Source organism: Thunnus maccoyii, chromosome 14, assembly GCF_910596095.1.
Source record: "Thunnus maccoyii chromosome 14, fThuMac1.1, whole genome shotgun sequence".
Classification (NCBI taxonomy): domain Eukaryota; kingdom Metazoa; phylum Chordata; class Actinopteri; order Scombriformes; family Scombridae; genus Thunnus; species Thunnus maccoyii.
In genome coordinates this window covers 20,852,260-20,875,089 of record NC_056546.1, presented here as the reverse complement: position 1 = coordinate 20,875,089, position 22,830 = coordinate 20,852,260, and the positions used below count along the sequence as shown (strand labels likewise).

At 39.1% G+C, this 22,830-nt stretch overlaps 1 protein-coding gene across 2 annotated transcripts; it reads left to right on the top strand.

Annotated features, from left to right (window-relative positions):
- The first annotated feature begins 144 nt into the window (after nucleotides 1-144).
- Nucleotides 145-22,719, top strand: LOC121912255 (CSC1-like protein 2). Of its 2 annotated transcripts, XM_042434431.1 has the most exons (24): nucleotides 145-231; nucleotides 6,681-6,902; nucleotides 7,164-7,243; nucleotides 9,030-9,071; nucleotides 10,266-10,356; nucleotides 10,491-10,528; nucleotides 10,694-10,836; nucleotides 11,655-11,706; nucleotides 11,801-11,909; nucleotides 12,013-12,083; nucleotides 12,665-12,745; nucleotides 12,898-13,021; nucleotides 14,934-15,067; nucleotides 15,184-15,321; nucleotides 15,735-15,888; nucleotides 16,177-16,283; nucleotides 16,390-16,476; nucleotides 16,581-16,646; nucleotides 16,787-16,949; nucleotides 17,363-17,468; nucleotides 17,661-17,828; nucleotides 17,952-18,067; nucleotides 18,156-18,227; nucleotides 19,509-22,719. In XM_042434431.1, the coding sequence occupies exons 2-24, from the start codon at nucleotides 6,705-6,707 to the stop codon at nucleotides 19,686-19,688; spliced, it is 2,520 nt and encodes an 839-aa protein (XP_042290365.1). In that variant the 5' UTR covers nucleotides 145-231; nucleotides 6,681-6,704; the 3' UTR covers nucleotides 19,689-22,719. The 2 variants fall into 2 exon arrangements, with proteins under 2 accessions (XP_042290365.1, XP_042290366.1); XM_042434432.1 differs by lacking the exon at nucleotides 9,030-9,071.
- The last annotated feature ends 111 nt before the right edge of the window (nucleotides 22,720-22,830 follow it).

Below are 22,830 nucleotides of genomic sequence, written 5' to 3'. Positions count from 1 at the left end.
AACTAACAGCTAGACCGTTTGACTAACTAGCTCTACCTGGTTGGCTTTTAGTGTTGAGACCAGCGAGGTTCAACCCATTTGACGAGGAAATTAGCCGACAGTCTTTAGATAGCCTCCACCTGTTATTCACTACATCGAGGGGGCTAATAGCTAGCGTTACGTTAGGGGTTTACTGCTAGCTCACATTAGCTAATTGTGACAGTTTCTTCCCCTGCTGCGTACCATAGCAAGGTAAGTTTGTTTCTTTTAAGTTGCTTTATCAACACGTTTCTTTACTGGTGTCAAACGGCTGTCGTGTTTTGGTTGTTCTCTACAGTTGTGGCAGCTCACCGCCCGCTACTTCTTTGGTAAACTTATTGGTTGCTGACAGAACAATAAGCAAAGTAAACATGTCCCGTTACCATTAGCGTTAATGCTAACTTTCTGATACCAGCAAAAGTAAGTTAACGTTTACGAAGTCAACGGCAATGTGAGCTAAGTTTCCATAATAAATAGAAGTTAGCGTTATCATACAAAAGTAAGTTAGTAGTTAATAGTGAGGATTCCAGTTTTGTTTTAAATAGGTAACCGTGACATTCATGATTATTTTATTGTTTGCCTCACTCCAGCCACAAGCCTTAGATTAAGTTTCCCTGTTCTCATCAGGCACGGCGATGTTTTGTTTGTTGTTTGGTTGCTGATCATATTCTTCTCTTCATAATGAGGTTAGATCAACAGCGAGATGTCAGAATATTTTTCAAATTAACTCGAAAACTGTTTGGACCTCCAGCATGCTTGGCTCTCAGCTGTCGAACATTAAAATCGAAATTGATTTCAGTCTGCAATCAATAACAGAAATAATTAGGTCATAAGTACAAATAAACAAATTCATATACACACACATAACTACAGAGGCAGATACTCAAATACCACAGCTGAGAATAACACACCTTAAAAGATTTCTGCAGTCCGAAAAAAGTGTTGGCTGAAGCTACAGCTTATAATGCCTACCCTTTTAACAACACACCATATTTGACCTTTAAAAGGTAACATTGCTTGTACTTGAACATAAAGATACTTAAAAAGACATTAGACAATGAAGCTATAGTTTGTGAGCCTGAGGAAATAGGATTTCGACCCGTACTTTGCCATATTATTAGACAACCAGCAGAAGATCAGTAATTCCGCACATATCTCAGCTATCTAACGCCGGCAGATGAGCAGTCTAGTCAGTAATGGATTAAACCGTGTTATGTTCACTGATATGGGCTTCATCATTGACTGATGGCCAGTGAAAAGTTGGCTGGGACGGTTAATGGTGTTTCCTTGTGCAGTGCCTATTAAGACATAGACATAAGCTGGCTGCTAGCAGTCTTAATATTTTCTTCATGAGAAATACTGTGACATCGATTAATATTGACATCACTGCTCATACAGATTTCATACAAGATAAAAGTGCCTCAGTAGCTTGACTCATTTGTGCTTTTCTGACATCATTAATGTTTTGATCTTGTAGCACATACCACAGGCTTGAGCTGCCAATAACTACCATTTTTGATTTGATAAAGTTTTTGTTGCGTCAGTCATTCATTGAGTCTATAAAGAAAAGCAATGATAAGCAGTCTAAGGCTTAGATAAAAGAAAGTAGCTATTCACATTACACTAACGTTTACATTAATGCTGTAACCGTACAAGGTGTGGTTTTGTTATTTTATATATCACAAACAATAAATCGATTGAATATAGCTGCAACTGTTTGTGTGCTTCTTTAGATTTAAATCAGTTTACGCCTCCGTTTACAATAAAAATGGGGTGGATGACGCACAACTGAGTCTTTTGAAGGTAGAGTTCAGTTACGGTAGCAAGATTACTTTAACACAGATAATGTAATCTTCTATGCAAAGCTAGCTCTGTTGCCACCAGGTCAAGGGAGCAGCCATTGTTGCTGCTGTACAGTATTTTATCATATAGCATTTTTCACTCTTGACATGATCTCCTGTTGACTGTTGAATTTATGAGAATCATGCTTAATATTCTTGACAACAAAAACTGATTATGTCTTAGCTCTCAAAACTTTTCCTAATTTCCTTTTTTCTGCTGTGTGTTGTCTTTATTTTTACATACACTGTGGCATGATTATGAAACCGTTTACCAGAGAACTCTGACATCATCATAATCTGTGATAATCAAAGCTCAGGCACTGAACAGGAGTCTTTGCATTGTCAATGATTTACAGACTTATACCAACAAGGCTAATATGTGCAAATCTGTCTTATCAGATATCAGCATTGTCGGGGAATTCATGTCGTGTTTAATATTGTTGTGAGGCAGAATGCGTGTGTATTAAAATCTTAAGCAGGTTTGTTAATCCACAAGATGAACAGGGCTCATAATGGTTTCAGATCTGTGTTTTATGTCGAGTATCTATAATTTGAAATGCAAGTACACTTCAGTTACATTTGGAGAAATGTATGTGGAAATGTCTAAGTAGGTCAACATAAGCAAGGTGTGGTTGGCACCTTCTGTCTTCTGTTATTGAGTTGTCAATCTGTGAAATCCAGTTTTGACAATGTGAGAGACAGTGTTTTGTTGATGGAAGTACAAGTAAAAATCTGCGTAGAAATGTTGGAAGTGGAACTTGTAGCCTAGTTGTTGCTTATCTTTCCTGCAGTAAGTACACAATAGCTTTCTACTTTATGGGAGTGGTTGGCCTGAGTTATCTGGCCAGATAATCATAACTAACATATTCCATTGAAGGTTTCCAGTCATTTCTGGATTACAGGCAACTAGTTAAAGTCGGTATTGGCAACTAGTGTGTGATCATCTTTTGTTAAATTTGCGTTTATTTAGGTGGGAAAAGCAAAGTGGGGCATCTCGTGTGGGTGTTGCTCGATGACTTCTAACCTGATTCATAACCCGTTGTTTTTAGGATTAAATAAAGCCAGTTCAAATATTAAATAGATGAGGAAAAATGAGTCACATACTGATTGAAAACAATGTAGAAATGCATGCTGTTTGTGTGTGTGTGCTGTTGCTACTTGTAGAAAAGCATTAGTGTTGTACAGTTTCATAGGCCAGTTACTGAGTGCATAAAGATGGAGGTACACTTAGCAGTAAAAAGGTTTGCATTTGTATTTTTAGTATGTTGTGAACACTGCAGCTGCTCACATGGAATTTCATTTGGTACTGTGTTTTATGACTTTTTCATTTTATTTGTCCTGGCAGACCTTTTGCTCCAATATTGTTTGTCTAACTAAAAAAAAAAAACCCTGCATCATCCCAGATAATTTGACAAACCATATTGTTGAAGCTGTAGCACAAACCACAGACTCACTCTAGATTGAGTTTCAAATGGGCAAGCATGTGCTTTCTCCCCCCGCTGCCTTCATCCCCTTTATGTTTATTTGTATTTTGAGACTGTGTGCCAGACTGATGGTACCATAGCAACTAGTATCAGGTGGAGAGGTGGCACAGTATTTCTGTGCCGCTGAGTCATGCTGTATTTACACAGCACTATTGAAAATTGTCTTAGACAATGAAATTATAATAAAATTGAAATTAGTTTTAGTCTACTTTTGTCTGCAATGTTTGCTCTTAAAACTAAAGTCAAAGAAAATTCTTATTAAAATGAAAAATATTTGATAAAAATTCATGTGTTATGCTGCCTAAATTTCATATTAAGGTTTTACCTTGAGGCTTTTAATATTGTTAACCGGTCAGAATTATGATAGCATTGCATTTTAAACAAACATATCTCAGAAGAGTTTAGAGTGGATTTGAATCCAGAAATATGAGGGATACTGTTTTTTCCCCGAGTGCTTTGGTTTATATATATTTTATTCACAATTTAAACTGAAATGTTCTGCCTAAATTGTATTTGATTGCTGTCAGAAGCGGTGGTCTGAATTGACAAGTAACACTTTTAATGGCACTTCAAACAGACAACGTACTGTATGCTCCTTAACAGAGACACATGAGCAGGAAAAGTTACAGGAAAAGATTAAGACAAAAGTGTTGGACAAAATATCACGACCTGACAACGTAATGCGATCCTGAAATAAATGCCACCTTAAATGTATTACAATGTTTTTTGTACCAGAGAGCTGTTGACTCTACTCAGGCAATCAGTTGTAAGCTTCAGAAAGATGAGATGGTCTTTAACAGTGCTGTTGCATTACATTGTGAAGTCTTCAGGTTGTTGTGTCCAACTCCTGTAAATTTAAAGTGAAAGTATGTTTGTAGTATGTATGTAAAGGTTTTTTTACTCATACTAACTACAGTCTAAAGCTTTTCTCCAAAGAGAGCCTCAACACTCAAACCTCAAAGATAGACTTGAAACGCTTAATTTCAAAGCAGTGGGACCTACAATAAGATCTACAGTACCCCTGTGAATGCAATTGAAGTCTAGAAAATGTGTAATCAAATAAAAATGTCTTTTTTTCTATTTAAAAACTAAATAAAACCAGACATGTTGCCGAGGGCCTGGGAATCGGGTTTTGCTCAAACGCTTTCTTGACTTATAATACATGTCACTCAAGAAAATATGCAACAATACTTAACCTGTTTTGGTACTCCCATGACACTGACATCGCAGCCAAGAAGTGGGCTGACTGTATCATAAGTGAGATTTATAGTTTAGGTGTTTAATAAATTAGTTTTGATGTGCGCTTAAGTCATTTTCAAGATGCTGGTGTTGAATGTCAAACAGTCTGAATTGAGGCGTTGGATCCAGGATGTGCAGCAGTGTTGTTGAAGGCACAGGGGGTTATGTTGTGTCCTCCTTGGGTTGAGCCCGGTCCATTTGAACCCTGCGGTCTCTATCGGCTTATTGTTCAGCTCTGGCTGTGTCCCTCTCCAGTGATGTCACAGCATTCCAGGGAGCGGATAAATGAGTTAGTGTTAGGGCAGATGAGCAGCATCGTGAATGCTGGTAATAGTGGGTCGAAGGGCACAAGTATAGCTGTGCAACTGTGCAAACACACTTGCCAGCACTCACCAGAACACCTACGCGTCTTCTAGCCTTCCCTAAGCCCTTCGTTTAGCCTGTGTGAAATATTAAACCTTCTAAGTGTGACCGCCTATAGCCATACATGCAGGTCCACTTTCTATATGATGGAGAAAATAGTTTGTTTAGTTTTTTTTGGTATCACTATCTCAAATTTTAAATCTTTAAATGGCAATCTTTAAACCAATATGTTTTGTGTAACTTCTGGTGCGGCTCAATTCATTATGAACTGATATTTTGTAGCTAGATACTACTATAGAAGATGTTGGCTATTTTCCAAAGCTTATGTTGATGTGTCATCAGATGACTACATGCATGGATTAAATGGTCAGTATTTTATGTAAGGAATACTTTCGCTATGCAACTCACATTTGCTACGTGAGTCATTTAAGCACATTTCCTGACAAGAGTATCACTGTCTGAGTCAATGGATGTAGACATAGGAGGACTCAGCAAGAAGTCTGGAATAAGCCTTGAGATCTAGTATATCACTCTTCATTTGTGCTGTGTGCCGGTGCTGGAGAAAGGACTGTCTGGACTAACTGATACTCTGGGATTATTCTACAGCCAATCTGAATCCTTAACGTCAGGCGTAAACTGTGCTTAGCTCACTGAGGCTCTTGCTTCAGTCACGGGGTGGGCCAGGGAAAGCATTAAGATGCATTTTGCTTATGACTTATTACCTTCCTCATAAACTATTCATGTTTTTGTAATTGTTTCCCATCATTAGGTGGGTCTATTGCCTGTTGTTGTTTCTTGAGGAAAATAGCATCAGAGACCGGAAGGAAGAGCGCAAAGTAACTGTAACTGTGTAAATGTTAAGATGAGGCTTATCCCAACAGGCCACCTCTGTTGAGCCTGACTTGTCAGTACCGCTAATAAACCTGCATTAAGATTCAAATGAGTCTCTAATAGTACTAAATCCAGCAAGAAAACACCTCTTCGGCAGCTCTGTGCAGCTTTTAGACTAAATGGTTGAGTCACTGTTCTCACCAACCCCCAATATCTGTCTGTATACAGCAGTGTCCAGGAAACAAGCTCAGGCAAGTTGTTTGCACTACTTGACTAAGACAAAATGGCAAAAAGATAAAGTAAACCAGTGACTTCTGAAGACACTTTTGCAAGCTAAAAGACCCAGATATTTTTCTCAGCTGTTGGTGGCCAGAACCAAGGCTAAAAGGAGGCTAGAGATATGTCTCTAAGGAGACATGTGATGTGTTTGTTACTCTCTACTGGATGTATGTAGGGAATTGCTGGTTGTTACTTGGCACATGTAGGTGTTAAGAGTTTTTTTTATTTCTCTTGAATTCAGGAAGAAGTGGAACTATATTGTATTGGTACATATTGTGGTAATTCAACACAAAAAAAAGGAACAGAAAGTTTATAATGGTTTAAACAAGCATATTTCAGTTGTCATGTGGTCAAAAGCAACAGTAAATCGTGTGACCAATAACAAGACAGAAATGTCAGCTTCAGTAGAAATGGACAGAAAATTTTAATGTCATTGTTGCCTTTACTGTCAAGTCTAATTTGATGTGTGCTTTCCAGTTTTTATTATATATATAATATATAATATATATATATATATATATATATATATATATATATATATATATATATATATATATATATATATATATATATATATAATATGTTATTTCTTCACTCCATCTCTGTTTTTGTTTCTTCTTTACAGGTTGTCAACATGCTGCAGTGAGTGATGCACCAAGTGTTGATATTAATTATGGCCATCTGGGGGGCGCAAGCATGCTCCGATTCAGAGAGCTGCCCGACACTGCCGCCCAATTCCACCTCCAAGGATTACTGCTACTCAGCCCGAATTCGCAGTACAGTGCTACAGGGTTTGCCCTTCGGTGGGGTGCCTACTGTTCTCGCCCTTGACTTTATGTGCTTTTTGGTGAGTCTTACTGCCAAACAGATGCAGCTGATGAGTATGTTTTTGCATCATTCCACAATATATGCTAACCTTGATGTAATGTAAGCTCTTCATTTTTTGTGTTTTCTTCACAATTCCTAGAATTATGTTATCTTCCAGGAATGTGATATTTGAAAGTTAAACACCTTCAGGCAGTTAAATGCAACTTTTGTTGAGTACGTCTCTGTGATGTAAATAAAGGGACTAGAAGTCTTGACAGCCACTGTTTATTTTGTACTGCAGGGCCTGCTGGTTGTGTTCTCCTTCTTGAGAAAAGTAGCATGGGACTATGGGCGCCTCGCTCTGGTGACTGACGCTGACAGGTAATTAGAGTACACTGGTCCAAATGAGTTACATAGACTAGAAGGTCCAGTACTAAGGCTTTCTGATTGACTCGTTAAACGGATCATATAAAGCACTAACACACTGACAAAATGCACTAATATGTTATTTATGGTTGAAATATGTTGCGATAACATCACAGTATTCAACTGCTAAACTTACAGTATCTTGTGAGGTTAATATTTACTGGATATCATTGTCTGAATTTAACTTTTTTCACACCTAAACATGACTTTTCAAAAATATTATTACCAGCTAAAAATAATTAATACACAATTTCAAAGAGATTTCACATACTTTCATTTAAGTTATGTTAACTTGAAGTACAGCCTCCCTTATGCAGTAGTTTGCAGTCTGTTCTGAAGTGTGAAAGAATTTACATGTGAAGTTTGACAAGCAACACTGTTTGTCATCTTGATAAGTGATCCTCATGTGAAGTCAGGCTTGTTACACACTTTCTATAGAGCCAGTGTAGCAGGCAGCCAGTCAGGGACTTGTTTTTATACAGAGCCATTGTTAAGCTTTTATGTGATTTGCCTATAGTCAGAAAACATGGTGGTGAACAGGGGCAAAATGTGCCTTACTCCAAAGAGTGCCAATGACACCCTTGTCGGCATTCAAATGTTAGTATCTCAGAAAGTTCTAGTCGTGGTTGCTGTATTTATCTATCAAAGATACAAAATCTTACCACTATTTTGCACTACTTGCTGGCTAATCATTTTGGATGCTAGTTGCAAAATTTGGTACACTCCAAAGTCAGCGTTCTGAGGGTGGAGTGGAGTTTTTTTCCGACAGAAGCAAACATCACAAGGATGGTACTCCAGACAGGAAGTTGGTGTCAGCAGCTTTCCTTTTAATAGCAATAATGTCCTCTGACATTGTCACGCTTCGTTGCTTGTTACATGGTTTGTTTACTTTGAGACTGAAAGGCCAGACTGTTGTTGGAATAGATCTGAAATGGAGGAAGAAGAAACAATGATTAACAATTATCTAATTTCCCTTTTAGACCCATTTTATGAGCCACTGCATTTAAGTCCATATGATGATATGCTGCCAGATATATTGAGATCATTTGAGACTAATGTCTACACTCTGATCGAATAAAAGCAGCCAGAGAGACGCCCGTCAACAAGAACTGATTCTACTACTCTTTCTTTTTTTAACTGCCACGTCATAAGGTCCAATAAGAGGACTAATCACGTTAAGGTTTTAGTGGGAGAGGGAGATGAGACATCAGACTCTTTGACTATGAACCCTGGAAGCTACATGACACAGTGCTCCATCACCTACATACCCCCGCTGTGTTTGGTTGATGTTGCAGCTTCACTATTTTTGCAGCTGCATGTGAGCAGAGAATGGGGCTGCAGCGTAGTGGGAGGATGGGAGGGGGTTGGCAGCATGGGTTACTTTTGTAACAGACAGAAAAAGTCGTCTCTTGACGCTGTTGAAAAGCGCTGGCTTGAGATCAGCGTCTGTCTTTTAAAGTTCTTGTTATTTCTGAAAAAATTAAATGTTTCCTTACAAGGAAACTCAGCTAATCATCTAAAACAGGGATGCAAATTGATATGTCTGCTGTTCCAACTACATGAGCCACGAGTCTCTACGCAAGGCCATAACGTATACCAAAATAAACAGAAACCTTCATTGGTATGCCTGTGGTGTAATATGCTTCCCCAGTTTTCCTCTGAACCAGCACCCTTACTGGCGAGCAGGGCCATTTCCTCTTAACTAAGCTGAATGGCTTTGTTTTGCTTCTCTTTTCACCAGAAGAGTGGATCAACGGTACAGTCGCCTGGATGATCGGGAATAGTATGTTATCTCTCCATATTGCAGACTCACCGCCTTTTTTTCTTCTCTCCCTTCCCCTCTCTGTATTTAACCTAACTCATAACTCTTGTCCATTCTGCCCAGGCTGCTGTGGGTTTCAGCCTGTTTTTCACTTTTGATGGTTTAGTGGTTTTTTTTCCCTCTTCTCCTCCAGGCGTTTCCCAGTGCCAGGCACCTAATTATTCTCCCTCTCCTTGTCACTCTTGTACTTCTGCTCTTGGGTGTCCCTGTCCTCTCTCACCATCCTAATCAGATCTATGTGTGCTAATCTGTGTATTGACCTCTTTTATGAAGCTCGGACTTCTTCTGTGTGAGCGCACCGCATGAGCCGCACAGACAGGATGCTTACAGGGAGAGGTAATGCTTCCCTGATCTGTGGTTGTTCATAGACAGGCCCTAACATGGTGCACATACACAATATCTTGTCTACTAGAGCTGAGATGAGCCTTTCTGACTTCTCGCAGGAATGTGGGAGAGGAGGACTAATGGCGGATTACAGCCGCTAGCTCTCTCCTCATTCCATTAGAGATCTCTTAGATTCCTGGGTGATGTCATGCTTTCATGTAGTATTGAACACCGAACCACCATTTAAGTCCCAGCAGAGCCTGTGTCCTGTTTATATTTTTTAGTTCAATACAATTTGACCTGACATAACCTCCCTGATGAGTACAGTCAAATTTGTACATTAATGTAAAGTCTTGATGCTGTGTTATAACCAGGAGAACCTGTGGCTCTGCTGGACAAACTCCATATATCTGCCTCTTGTTGATCACTGGGTTTCTGTTGTTTCCTCTGTGAATGTTGTTCTTCTGTAGAGCTTTGCCCTCTAACTTTTTACCACAACCTTTGTGATGATGTAGTCGACGTGTGTAAAGTAGGCCCTTTACTCCTAACGCTGCATGGAATGTGGTTGCAGAGATTGTTCCTGTGGTTGACTGGTTTACCAACCTACATCCTGTGTGTAGCCCACACCGGATAAACATGGGTGAATCTCTCCAGTCCATTTCAGGGCATGTGTGTATGTAGTGTGTGCACATGTGTGTGTTTTACATTGTCAATACTGATGGTAATCTCAGTGTGGTGAGACACAAAGAACTAACATCCATTTATGGTACATGGTTTCGGGTAGTTGTGTAACACCGTTCAAATGTTATGTGATGTGTTTTCTGCACACAGTGTGGCATCTGCCATGACGTCAGAAACACCTGAACGCTATGAGCGCCTCACCTCAGTTTCCAGCTCAGTGGACATTGAACAGAGAGACACAGTAAGTATGCTGTTGTTCTTAGAGGATGAAATACGGTGTCCTTTCTTTTCGGACAGAAAAGTTGTTGGACAGAAAAATGTCGCATGTGGAAAAGTGGTACGACACTTTAAGTTCTCTGCTCTCTTTTGTTTAAGGGCTTCTGCTCCTGGTTAACTGCCATCTTCCGCATCAAGTGAGTCAACCTACTAACAACATATTGGAAATAAGAAAAATTAGATGAATGCATATTAAACTGGATACTATTTTGTTTTTAAAGATTAAATAAAGATGATTTTGTTTTGTGTGTGTATTAAATTGTTTTTAAGTAGTTGACTTTGTTGGTGTGTTCTTTCTGTAGGGATGAAGAGATAAGGGAGAAGTGTGGTGAGGATGCAGTGCACTACTTGTCCTTTCAGCGCCACATCATTGGGCTGTTGGTAGTGGTGGGCGTACTCTCCGTTGGCATCATCTTGCCCGTCAACTTCTCTGGAAATCTACTTGGTGAGTTGATTGGAATTTATGACCACAGCATCGTGGGAAAACCACGTTTGTTTGTTTTTTGATGGTTGAATTTTTTTATTTTTGATTCTTTCTTTCTCCCTGTTTTTTCTTTTTTTGTGTTTCTTCATACCTCTGACTAAAAGTAGATTTTCAGATTAAAAATATACAAAGCTTCACAACATTCGCAACATAAACATGGAGGCCTAAAAATGGGAAACTAAATGAGACATGTACACGTCTGTATAACGTACAGAAACATATGTTTAATCTGTAAAACAATAAGAACACATCAAGCAAATATGTTATAAGAATTATACTTTGTCAGAAATTTGTGAACGTGCACATACAAAATCACCACGTTAGCCAGAGTGAGCTATGAACGAGTACGACTCCTGGCCAGTGAAAGAGCCAGAGGTGTGCATGATTTTCTAGTAAGAAACTTATTTAGTGAAAATACAAGTGTGGAGGATATACCGAGCAAAGACGTGGATACCTGAGGTTTTGTGGAAGTAGTTGTGGGGATGGAATCAACAATTTTATACTCTATTGTCTTCCTGGCAATATAAAAATGTATTTTAGTCTCAACCATGCTTGTCTTTTCTCTTAGTCTCTTTATTCTGTGTTAAAAGTGTGCTCTGGCCGCTATGAAAGCATGCTTCTCATTTTGTTTGTTTGGTCATTTGGAAATTACTGTACCAAATGTTGTGTTACTGCTCAACCAATGAAACAGTGGTCCACATTCCTTGCCTTATTGTTTGCAGTGCCATACAAGGGCAGGCTTCTGAAGAAGTGATTGTCTTGTTTCTTTTTTTCTACAGAAAACAATGCCTATAGTTTTGGGCGAACCACTATAGCAAATCTGAATGCAGAGTGAGTCATTCTTATGCATCTACTTTTTTTTTTAGCATATATTGTACAGTATTATTTTGAGTCACTAAATCCTTTAACCATTTCTATTCTCCAGTAATGCACTACTGTGGCTGCACACTACCTTTGCGTTCCTCTACCTGTTACTGACAGTGTACAGCATGAGAAGACACACCTCCAAGATGCACTACAGAGAGGATGACCTGGTGAGTTGCGTTGTTTCAGAAAGTGGATGTTTTATTCACTCTTTCTACACACACAGGTCTGAATGTTATTTGTAATTATTTCCCTGTCTTCATTTTCATACAGGTGAAACGCACTTTATTTGTCAACGGAATCTCCAAATACGCAGAGGAGACGGACATAAAGCAACACTTTGAGTAAGCGCCCTACAGGATCTTTCTCACTGGTCTCCTGGCGCCACGCTTAATATCTCAAAATGCTTAATTCTGTCTGCTTATAAAAGTGGTACACTGCTCTGTCAACATGGCATCTTTGCAGTAACTGTATTAAGTTGTATGAGAGCCATGCCTTTTCCTGTTAAAATCAGCTGTCTTGTCCTGGCCCTTATGGCTGGGATCAGACAATGGCAGGCCTATATGAGTAATTGTCCATAATAGAAGCCAGATGAGCAGGATTATGCAAGTCATGTGTCGTGATGGTCTAATAATGAGGAGGGGGTGTTTGGCTGAATTCCTACTCAGCCAAATAGTATTATGCAAAATCTTATCTTTGCTCTTGCACTACAAAAAAATCTTCCACACTCAAAAAACCCCCAAACTTCTAGTGAAAAAGGAAAATCATGAAAGCATTTTGCTGTTGTGTTATCATCTTATCTGTAAGTTGCCTGTTATTATGTGAGAGAGATGATGTCATTTACTGTAAATACTGTACGTTTACATTTGTGCTTTTTTAAACTTAATCCAGTCTTTCACTTCCTCTCCCTGCCTTTCTTCCATAGGCAGGCGTATGAAAACTGCGTTGTACTGGAAGCTCGTATCTGTTACAATGTGGCCAGGCTGATGTATCTTAACTCTGAAAGGTAAGTGTTAAACATAAGCGTGCGGTTTTTTTTTTGCTCTTTCATAGTATTTTGGGTTGTATTTGAGAAGTGTCTGATTAGCTCCAGGACATGAGCTTGTTCCAGTGAAATAGTCCTTCCTCAGTGTGACACAGCTGATGTTTTGTATGCAGGAAGAAGGCAGAGCGAAACAAGAAATTCTTCCTCGACATGCAGGCCAAGGAGCATATCCCCACCATGATAAACCCAAAGCCCTGTGGACACCTATGCTGTTGCATCATCAAAGGCTGTGAGCAGGTCAGAGTGACTCATCCCAACTTTATCTCAAAACAGGACACTCTTTAAACTGTTAACCTGTAGTAGATTTCCATGTGGATTTATCTGATATTGTTTACAAGCTGATACTAACAGCACAATTAAGTGGAAAGATAAAGAAGGCATCTGATTTTTATAGTCCACTCATAGATTCATGTGGAGAAGCAAGGCTAAGCAGGAGAAACAGCGGCAAAGTCACATACTTGTCGCTTCATTTTCAGGTTTTCATTCATCAAAACCTCCATGTTTTCAGATCATTAGTAAACTAAATCAAAACATTATTTTGTAGCCTGTATTTTTGACTGTGCTTTTGTATTTAACAGTAACATATATGACTGTACTGATGTTGACATACGATAACAATGCCAGCTGTTCAGCTGTAAGACCATGTGACATCTCTCTACTAAAGGAAGGAATCTGTGTGTGTGTGTGTGTGTGTGTGTGTATGTATGCATGTATATATGTATGTATATACAGACGGGCGATACCTGTGACTACACAGGAGGTGTTCAGGTACATTGTTGAGCATAGGTCACCCATGTTTTGGAAGCGTTCAGAGCCCAATACACAACGCCTGTAGAAAAGGAGCAAATACTTCCAGGGGCAGTTCAAAACCAGTTTGTCTCATATGCTCCAAGACTGGCAATCGTCACTACAGACAAAGCACAAGTCTTTTGAGCAAACACAGCGTTAGCAGCATGTTTAGCAGATCAGCAGCAACAGCAGTGAGTGACTACACAGGAGGCATTCAGGTACATTCTTGAACGTAGGTCACCCGCGTTTTGGAAGTGCTCAGAGCCCAATACACAATGACCCTAAAATGAAGGAAAAACTTCCCATTGGCATTTCAAAACCAGTATGTCTCATATGGTCTGAGACAGTGGTGATTGCCAAGCACCACTACAGTCAAAGCATAAATATTTAGAGCAAACATACTCACTCAAATCTGAACTGAAGGCACAGAAAATAGGAACGATCTAAGATCGATCCACTTTATCTTAGGATTCACATTATTTTATTTTTCAATGCAGCCCTTATTTTAGGCTACTTGAAATAAGAAAAGAACATTTATGTACTATTGGAGTACTTATTATTTATAACATCTGTGTATAATAGAATGTTAGTTTCTTTCATGTTGTTGGTGTGTCAACTCATTCACACCTCACATCAACTGTATTAATTTTTCTATAAGTTGACGTAGCGGCCGGAACAGGCATGTTTTGAACGGTCACTGCACTAGTGTGCTATGACTGGATGAAGAAACAGATTAGTGTAAATATAATAACTACTCTAAATGGTAGTGTTGTACTTGAGGAAGGTTGGTAGTGTGAGTGGGAAGGATGGACCAGCATGCACGCGTTAATTTTTCAGAATAATAATTAAAAAAAAAAAAAAAATTCCTTCTTAAAGGTCAGGCAGGTCAGGGAATTAAAGTTTGCCTACAGCAAACCTGTATGAGCAGAAAGACAAAACACAAGTGAACAAGCATTTCTCAAACATCACAAGCTCATGGCTCATATAAATGTTGATCAGATGAGTGAGAGGAATGTGCACCTTTCTCTCAGCATACATACCAACACTGACTCAAAGAAATTACATAATGGAAATAGAGAAAGTAGGCTCCATGACAGGTAGAAATGTGAGATTCCTTTTGATAAAGCCAAATTGTCCATCAGCATCTTATTAGTGAAGCACAACAATGATCTTTTTTTACCAAATATTTGGTACTGAGGTCATAGTCTTTTGTTCAGAATGTATTTTTTTTTTACATTTGATTTATTTACGGATCTTTAGTGGCCAATTATCTATCAAACATTGTGTATAAGTGATATTCACTATTACTGAAATGTAAGTATTAGTGAATATAATGTATGTAATTTCATGTCCCTCACAGGAAGAGGCGGTGAGCTACTATGCTAAGCTGGAGGCACAGCTAAAAGACGACTACAGGAAGGAGAGAGAGAAGGTTAACAGGAAGCCTTTAGGAATGGCCTTTGTCACCTTTCAGAATGAGTCCATAACTGCTATGTAAGTACATTTACATGAAGAAAAATATATGAATTTATATCTGTGAGAATGTTTTCTAACTAACAGATTCTGGGATTATATGTATTTTCTTCGTTTGGATGGACGCATCTTCTCAGAATCTTGAAGGACTTCAATGCTTGCAAGTGTCAGGGCTGTCATTGTCGCCGGGAGCCCAAGTGCTCTCAATTCAGCGCCAAGCTTCACACACAGAACTGGGCCGTCAGCTATGCCCCTGATCCACAAAATGTCTACTGGTAAGAACACATTAAATCACACATTCTGTCCATAAAAAGTAACTATGCGTTAATGTTGCTAAAAGTATTGTGTTTTATGTTCCATATCTAGAGAGGCTGTTTACATATGTTATTTGTCATGGGGTGCCTGAACTTTTGCATACAACTGTATTTATTTTGGTATTTTCATTACATAACTGTATACCAATACGATACCCAAACAGAACTCTACAAACACAGACGTGTTGATTTTTATTGTTCTTAATATCATGCTGAGGAGTAATTAGACTTCATTCTACTCTGAAGAGACTTTTCTCACCCCAGATGACAAACCAGTTTTTGAGCTTCAGTATCAGTTTACTGGCCAGCTGTGTCCATAACTGCGGGTCATCACCCAGTGTCAATCTAACCGCTACATAACCTTTATCCCACAGGGAGCATCTGTCACTGGGAGGATTCTCCTGGTGGATCCGCTGCTTGATCATCAACTGTGTCCTCTTCCTCCTCCTCTTCTTCCTCACCACCCCAGCCATCATTATCTCCACCATGGATAAGTTCAATGTTACCAAACCAGTGGAGTACCTAAATGTGGGTGCATGTGTTTAAAGTCTTAAAGCTGCCATCATTCTCATATCATTTACTACTAATAGTCCATAAGCATATCCATCCTCTTTTTTTTTGTGAAGAGTGTGGTCAGTTCAAGTGTCTTTATCATTTCAGTGGAAACACTGCAAGAGAGACAGAAGGAAGAGAGAAAATAAACCTTAACAACATTTAAACCCAAGCCATCACAAGTCTGCATGCTTGCAGAGGCAGAGGAATTTAACCTTCAATTTCTGACGCAACATGCCCATGTCTCTCTGCTCTGTCCTTCAGAATCCAATCATCACCCAGTTCTTCCCCACTCTCCTCCTTTGGTCTTTCTCCGCCTTACTTCCTACCATTGTCTACTACTCTGCCTTCTTCGAAGCCCACTGGACCAGGTATGGTTTACACTTTCTGCAGTCAAGAATTCAGCATGTTCTGAGGTTGTGTGACCAAAGTTTATCTGCGTTTTTTAATGTGTAAATATGTCTTTTTGTTCTACAGGTCAGGAGAAAACAGAACTACGATGCATAAATGCTACACTTTCTTAATATTCATGGTTCTGTTGCTGCCCTCCCTAGGACTCAGCAGGTACAACATGTTTTTGATTTCAGCCCTTGTAATGATGTATGGTCATTCATCTTTGTCGGCCTAAATATTTTAGCTGTTTTCTTTTTTGCTTTGAATCTTTGCAGTTTGGATGTTTTCTTCCGTTGGCTTTTTGACAAAAGATTCTTGGCAGATGCGAAAGTGAGATTTGAGTAAGTGAAAATGCATCATCATCCAGTCATATCTCATAGCTAAAATTACTGGAATTAAATTGGCCTCAGCATCAATGCAATAAATGAGATCATGACTTCAGTCTTTTTCAGTCTTAAGTGGTATTGACTTTGCTCTTTAGGTGCGTGTTCCTTCCTGACAATGGAGCCTTTTTTGTGAACTACGTCATTGCATCTGCGTTCATCGGTAATGCCATGGACCTGCTGAGGATCCCGGGTCTACTTATGTACATGATTCGCCTTTGCCTGGCTCGCTCCGCAGCTGAGCGGAGGAACGTCAAGAGGGTTAGTGTGTGCCCTGCTTATTGGGCTGAAATAATGTATGGATCCATATGAAGTATATTAGTTCAAGACTTCATAGCTGGATATCATTTATCTCTTACATCAACATGTACTGTAAAACTGAATAGGAAATTAATTAATGGATTAATTAAAGCAGAGTAGATACAGTAAGCCATGTGCACATGAGAGGACCAGGTTTTAAGCAAAACGTCAAGGTCATACAACACATAATAAATGGCTATGTCTGCTATAATTTTAAGTTGTAAAGGTTGTTTTTTTTTTTTTTTTCCAAAGTATTGATCAGCTGCAAGTGATTACTAGATACTGTATCTTATCATTGGTCACGTGGAGTCATGCTGAAAATAGGATGTTTGGATTCTGGTTTTCTTTAATATCCTGTCATTGTGTTTCCACAGCACCAAGCGTATGAGTTCCAGTTTGGAGCAGCTTATGCCTGGATGATGTGTGTGTTCACTGTTGTTATGACTTACAGCATCACCTGCCCAATCATCGTCCCTTTCGGTGAGTTCTGCCATTTATTACCACTGTCGGATTACTGCTGTTTCACATTAAGGTAGAATGCTGATTCAATTACAGAAGGAGTAACATACAGAGGGCTGGCAGCGTACAGTGTTGGTTTTTTTATACAGAAGCTTATCAACAGACCTAATAGGATTATATCCACTGACTGTCATGTCCCCCTTCTCTGTGCAGGGCTAATGTACATGCTACTGAAACACCTAGCAGACAGGTACAACATGTACTATGCCTACCTGCCAACCAAACTGGACAAAAAGATCCATTCTGGAGCTGTTAACCAAGTGGTGGCTGCTCCTATTCTCTGTCTCTTTTGGCTTCTTTTCTTCTCCACGATGCGCTCTGGTAAGAGGAGGGCTCCATCTACAGGCCAATAGTGTTCTAACACAGCCATAAAACATTTACAGTATATGTGGCATTTTTAAGTACAAGCACCTGATAAGTGTCCCCCCACTTTCTTTTCTCCAGGGTTTTCCGCTGCAACATCCATGTTCACGTTCGTAGTTTTGATCATCACAATCATTGTCTGCCTCTCTCACGTCTGCTTCGGACACTTTAAATATCTCAGTGCTCACAACTACAAGGTAACAAGCTATCATTCATGTTTGTGTCAGTATTTCAGATGAGCTTTATATTTAGCTGCTCATGTTAAATGTTTATTTTTTGACCCAGATTGACACTCAGGATGTGGACGGGTTGGAGAATGGGCGTCCAGTGTGCGCTATTGCCTCCAGCAAGGCAGCAGTAAGTATTCACTTGTGTTTATTTTATGACAATATGTGTCTCAGCAGTAGTCAATCAGCTGTTGCTTTACACTTTCACAACTCTTCACACCCTACATCAGCTCAGGAAACGGTCACATACAACTGCATCTGTACAAAGAAACTTAGAAATAGGTTAAAAAAAATCACATCAAATCTTCATCATATAAGCAGCAATGTACATTAAGACCCTGGACACAAGAAAAACCAGAATTGAGGGAAAACCCGGGAGGTAAAAATGCATGTAGTAAGTAAGCATAAATTAACTTTTTAAATGTTGACATACAACGCATCTTAGGACCAGAATGCAAGTATATTTTTGGTAAAACCAGGGACAGACCATTCATATGTGCACAAAAACACAAACTGACTCCATTAAGAACAAAGATTAGAAAATAAAAATAAAGATGGAAAAAAGATATAGAACTTGCTGTGGGAGTCAGTAAATAATACAAAGAAATGAGTTTAGGGGCGAATGCAGTTGCATCTTTTGAGAAAATCTATACCCTGTCTAGGGAAAGAGAGTCAACCTTTCAACCTTAAGAACCTTGATGAGGCTCTTTAAATATTTTAGACAAGCTCTGACATGTTTTTAAGATATGCCAATGTTTTAGCAAAAACAACGAAAAGGCACTAATGAGTTATGCTCTTAGTCACTTTCAATCTGTTGTTCATTAATAGCCTTGAATTTTGTTTTCTATTTATTTATATTCCTATTAAAGTGTAACACATCCGTACATTTTCATTTTAATATGCTAAAGTGGCTGCGAGACAAACTCAGTTGGAGTGAAAGGCATCTATCTGCTCTTAAGACTATTGATGTCTGTTGACAAAGAGATCAAAATTATTTTCATCGTTAGAGTTCATTTTGAATTGTAAATGTTAAGATTTAGAATTCAAAAATTCACTAAAGGCTCATCAGTAGAAGCTTATCAGTGTCATCACCATACTTTACTAAAAAAACAGCAGTGCCATTCAGAAACAGAGTTTGCTCTATATAGCTAAATAACTAACTAGTGGGGCATGTCAGAAACCATAGCAAAAACCTTCTGCTGTAAGAACAAATTCTTCTGAACATAAGTGTGGGTGAGTGCACTATCTGTCGAGGCAGTGATACAGAGATCAGAAGGAGCACAATCCAAGCTCTCCATTGAGTTTAGAAATCACTCCAATTCCTCAGTACTTTTGCTAGTAATTTAGAATGAGGTCAGAATGTAGATATCAGACTTTAACTTGCTCTTTCATTTCATTTTCTCCCCTGCAGCAGATGTATATTGCTCAGGTACTTCAAGACCCAAATTCGGAGGAGGCTGGCTCAGGTAGCGGCGAGGATGACGGCCAGGGGTCCTCGCAGGACGAGGAAATAATCAATGTGGAAAATGGCCTGAATGAGGACTTCCAGTCTGGTGAGGACAGTCTCATTGATAATGAAGTGCGACACTGACTGCCTGAAACAGAAAAACATCCCCTAAGTTTAACTTGAGGAGTGCACTGAATATGTGAATTAAACTAGGAACTGGACCAACAGTTCTCCAAAGTATCTCAACCTCCATCGAGGGACTTTACACTAACAAAAGCACACTTTCTACTAAGGATGAAATGGATTCTAGCTCAAGGACTCTTGCATTTCCTTCACTGGGTCTCATCAAAGCCACATCTTCTGTAAACCTGCAGAGGGAATCTACTCCGACAGTGCAAGGGCAGCGACATCCCCTGGTATTGCCGAGGCACACCCCAAACACTGCAAATGGACCCAATGAAAGAAAGACACTAATGCACAAATGAAGAATTTTTTGCCTTGTCTTGTAAGGGGAGTGATATTCTGTCTGTATTTCTTTTAACATTATTGCACTTGAAAGAGAGGCCCTGTCCTATAAGCTCGAGTTTCACTAAGGTACTGTAGTACGGCATGCCTTCAAGTTCAAAGGGTGGAGGGATTTTCCCATAATCCTTTGCCAGTATCCCTAATTGTCTGCACTAGATACTTTCACTGAATAAGCAGCTTATGAGAGACGAGCGCTTTCCACACCAGCAGATAACATGTCTGTGCAGATGTGTTGGTCCCAAAATGGTTCTTCTAATCCTGTAAAAGCCTTTTAAAAGAAAGACAAAAAATATTGCTACTAACACTCCTGGACCCTTTGACACTGTACAGCTACAAAACTCTGGATTTATGAAATAGTCTCTTTTGACATGGTATTTATTTGTAGGCATGGGATTTTTAAATGCTATCAAGCTTGACACACCCCCAAACTGTGGAAGAAGATAATTCATATCTTGGCACACTACATTGATAAAGGCGTTCAGCCTCTGAGCCTTTTTTGGGACTGCTGTTGGACTGCTGCTACTGATGCTGCCCCTGGTTGGGGGAATTCCTTGCACGGTGACCACAAGAGGGCTGGAGGCCAAGTGCCTGCTGGTTCCTTTTGTGTTGCTCAGAGGATAGAGAGAAAGGCCCTCTTGGTTTTTCTGGGTCGGTTTCATATGATACTCATTGTGACTGGTTCTCTTTTATCTGTTGTTTTCATTTGTATCTTTTTGTCCATATGTTTACAGTACATCTTTATGTACAGATTTTGAAATTAGCATTCAGTTATAGGTGGCTACTGATAGTTTTATGAATGAGGTAATCTATGTTCTATCACTCAGCGCTCAGTCTGGTCCTCTTCAGTGTTTATGTAAAAACTTCATCATGTAGGTAGCATATTGTAAGTTCCAGTTGTCATTGTTACAGTCTCCTATTTGCCAGAACTCAGTGCCGAGTTGTAGATTAACTCAAATTTCGCAATTTTGGTGATAACATATCAAATCTTAGGCAGGCTGCGCAAGAGAGTTAAGCAGTTACACCAGTGGATGAGATCCAGATCCATTAATTGTCACACACATTTTCAAACCATAGCTTGAAACACAACTGAAGATATATTCATTGTGTCGCTTCTTGAGTTGTTATGAAGTAATCAGATATTCCTTACAATTGCACATTCCACTTGCAGATCCAGTTACCTGCTTTGTAAGGCTTCTGCCAGAGAAATGGTGATGTTGTCATTCATATACTGAACACAGTGGACATACTGTGCAACACTAACTCCAAGCTTGATCGTAAACACACGGATTAAATGTCAAATATAGTCCCAACCTGCCTCAGTCAAATGAAGCAGCTTCTTTTGGGGTTTCAGGAACACAAAAATACATCAGTCACAAATGCATACACCAAGTACTGTAACAAATTAAAAATGTGAAACTCAGTGCCCACACAGTTTTGATCTTACTTAGGATTTATCAAGCTTCTTGTTTCTATAATTTCATTTCTTCCTTAGTCAAGATGACACTATGATTTGCCCCATTGAACATAATAAGATTGTTGGTAAAGGCAAAGTGCTGCAGACAAAGTACCACTACAGTCTGTCACTATGGACCAGTTATTATTATTGGACCATAACATGAAAAATGTATTATCCAGCTGCTCAGAGAACCATGGTGGGAAATGTGCACTAATATCTTACTTTCACTTATATGACTGACAGAGAAGAGTGCGCCCGCTGTGGGTGTGATGACAACGATGGTGAGCCTAAACTGTTTCCATAATTTGTCCATTGGTACATCACCACCACATATGGGTATATTATTATGGTACTAACTAAGAAATGTTTGACACCATTGAGTCTGGTGCTCTTCTAGTCATGATAAGGTGGATTTTATTTTTTATACCTCTTCATTTTTATACCTCTGAGATGTCTTCAAATCTCTGAATGTGTCCTGTCAAAATAACATACTATACTGTCCAGGTCTGAGGGAGATACTTAAGAATCTCAACATGTCTAACAACGGTTTTTAAATGCTGAATGTAGGTTAACTCCACAACTTTTGGTAAGATATAAGTGGCTAAAGTAAAAGTGTGATAGCTGTATTCAAACAGCTTTATAAGGACGGTTCACTAGCTAACTAGAAACTGACAGTTTTATAATAAACTTACTGGTGTCCAGTCCTGTGTCAAGGCATTTCATTTGAATACAGATCTACATTTGTCAGTCTGATGGCTGCAATGATTTCCAGTAGTCTTTAGTTAGTTGTTAGTCTAGCATCAGTGCATTAAATCATCCTCGTGATGAATCATTTTCTTTTAGATTGTCTTCATGAGATCTGTATAGACAGTGGGACTCACTGGAAATAAATGTTTTTGTTGTTTTTTGGAAACAACCAATCACTCTCTAATAGAAGTTCTCAGCTTGTTTCTACGATGTAGTAAAATGTCTCTGCGTCTCAAAACTGTGGACATAGAATGTGTTTTTTTTTTTTGTGCTTTGCCTTTTTTAGTTTTACATTTTGCTATATAGGAGGAGTAACAATAGCACATCTCAGCATTTGACAGCCTCATTTCATCATTCTTTCCAAAGGGCCATCTGTACAACAGATATATACTGTATATATCTGTACTCTTCCCATGCTCTTTGAACAATAAATCTGTATTTAATCAAGTTTGTTGACAATAAGAGTCTTTCTGTTTAACTATCCCCCTTTTGTGAGATTTATCTGAAGGCTTTAAAATAGGATGATAAGTTGTGTATGACTTGGTCACCTAAAGTGAC

Coding starts and splice junctions, on each gene's coding strand:
- LOC121912255 (XM_042434431.1), top strand. CDS start 6,705: ATGCACCAAGTGTTGATATTAATTATGGCCATCTGGGGGGCGCAAGCA. Junction 6,903..7,163: donor TTGACTTTATGTGCTTTTTG/GTGAGTCTTACT, acceptor TTTGTACTGCAG/GGCCTGCTGGTTGTGTTCTC. Junction 10,357..10,490: donor ACATTGAACAGAGAGACACA/GTAAGTATGCTG, acceptor CTTTTGTTTAAG/GGCTTCTGCTCCTGGTTAAC.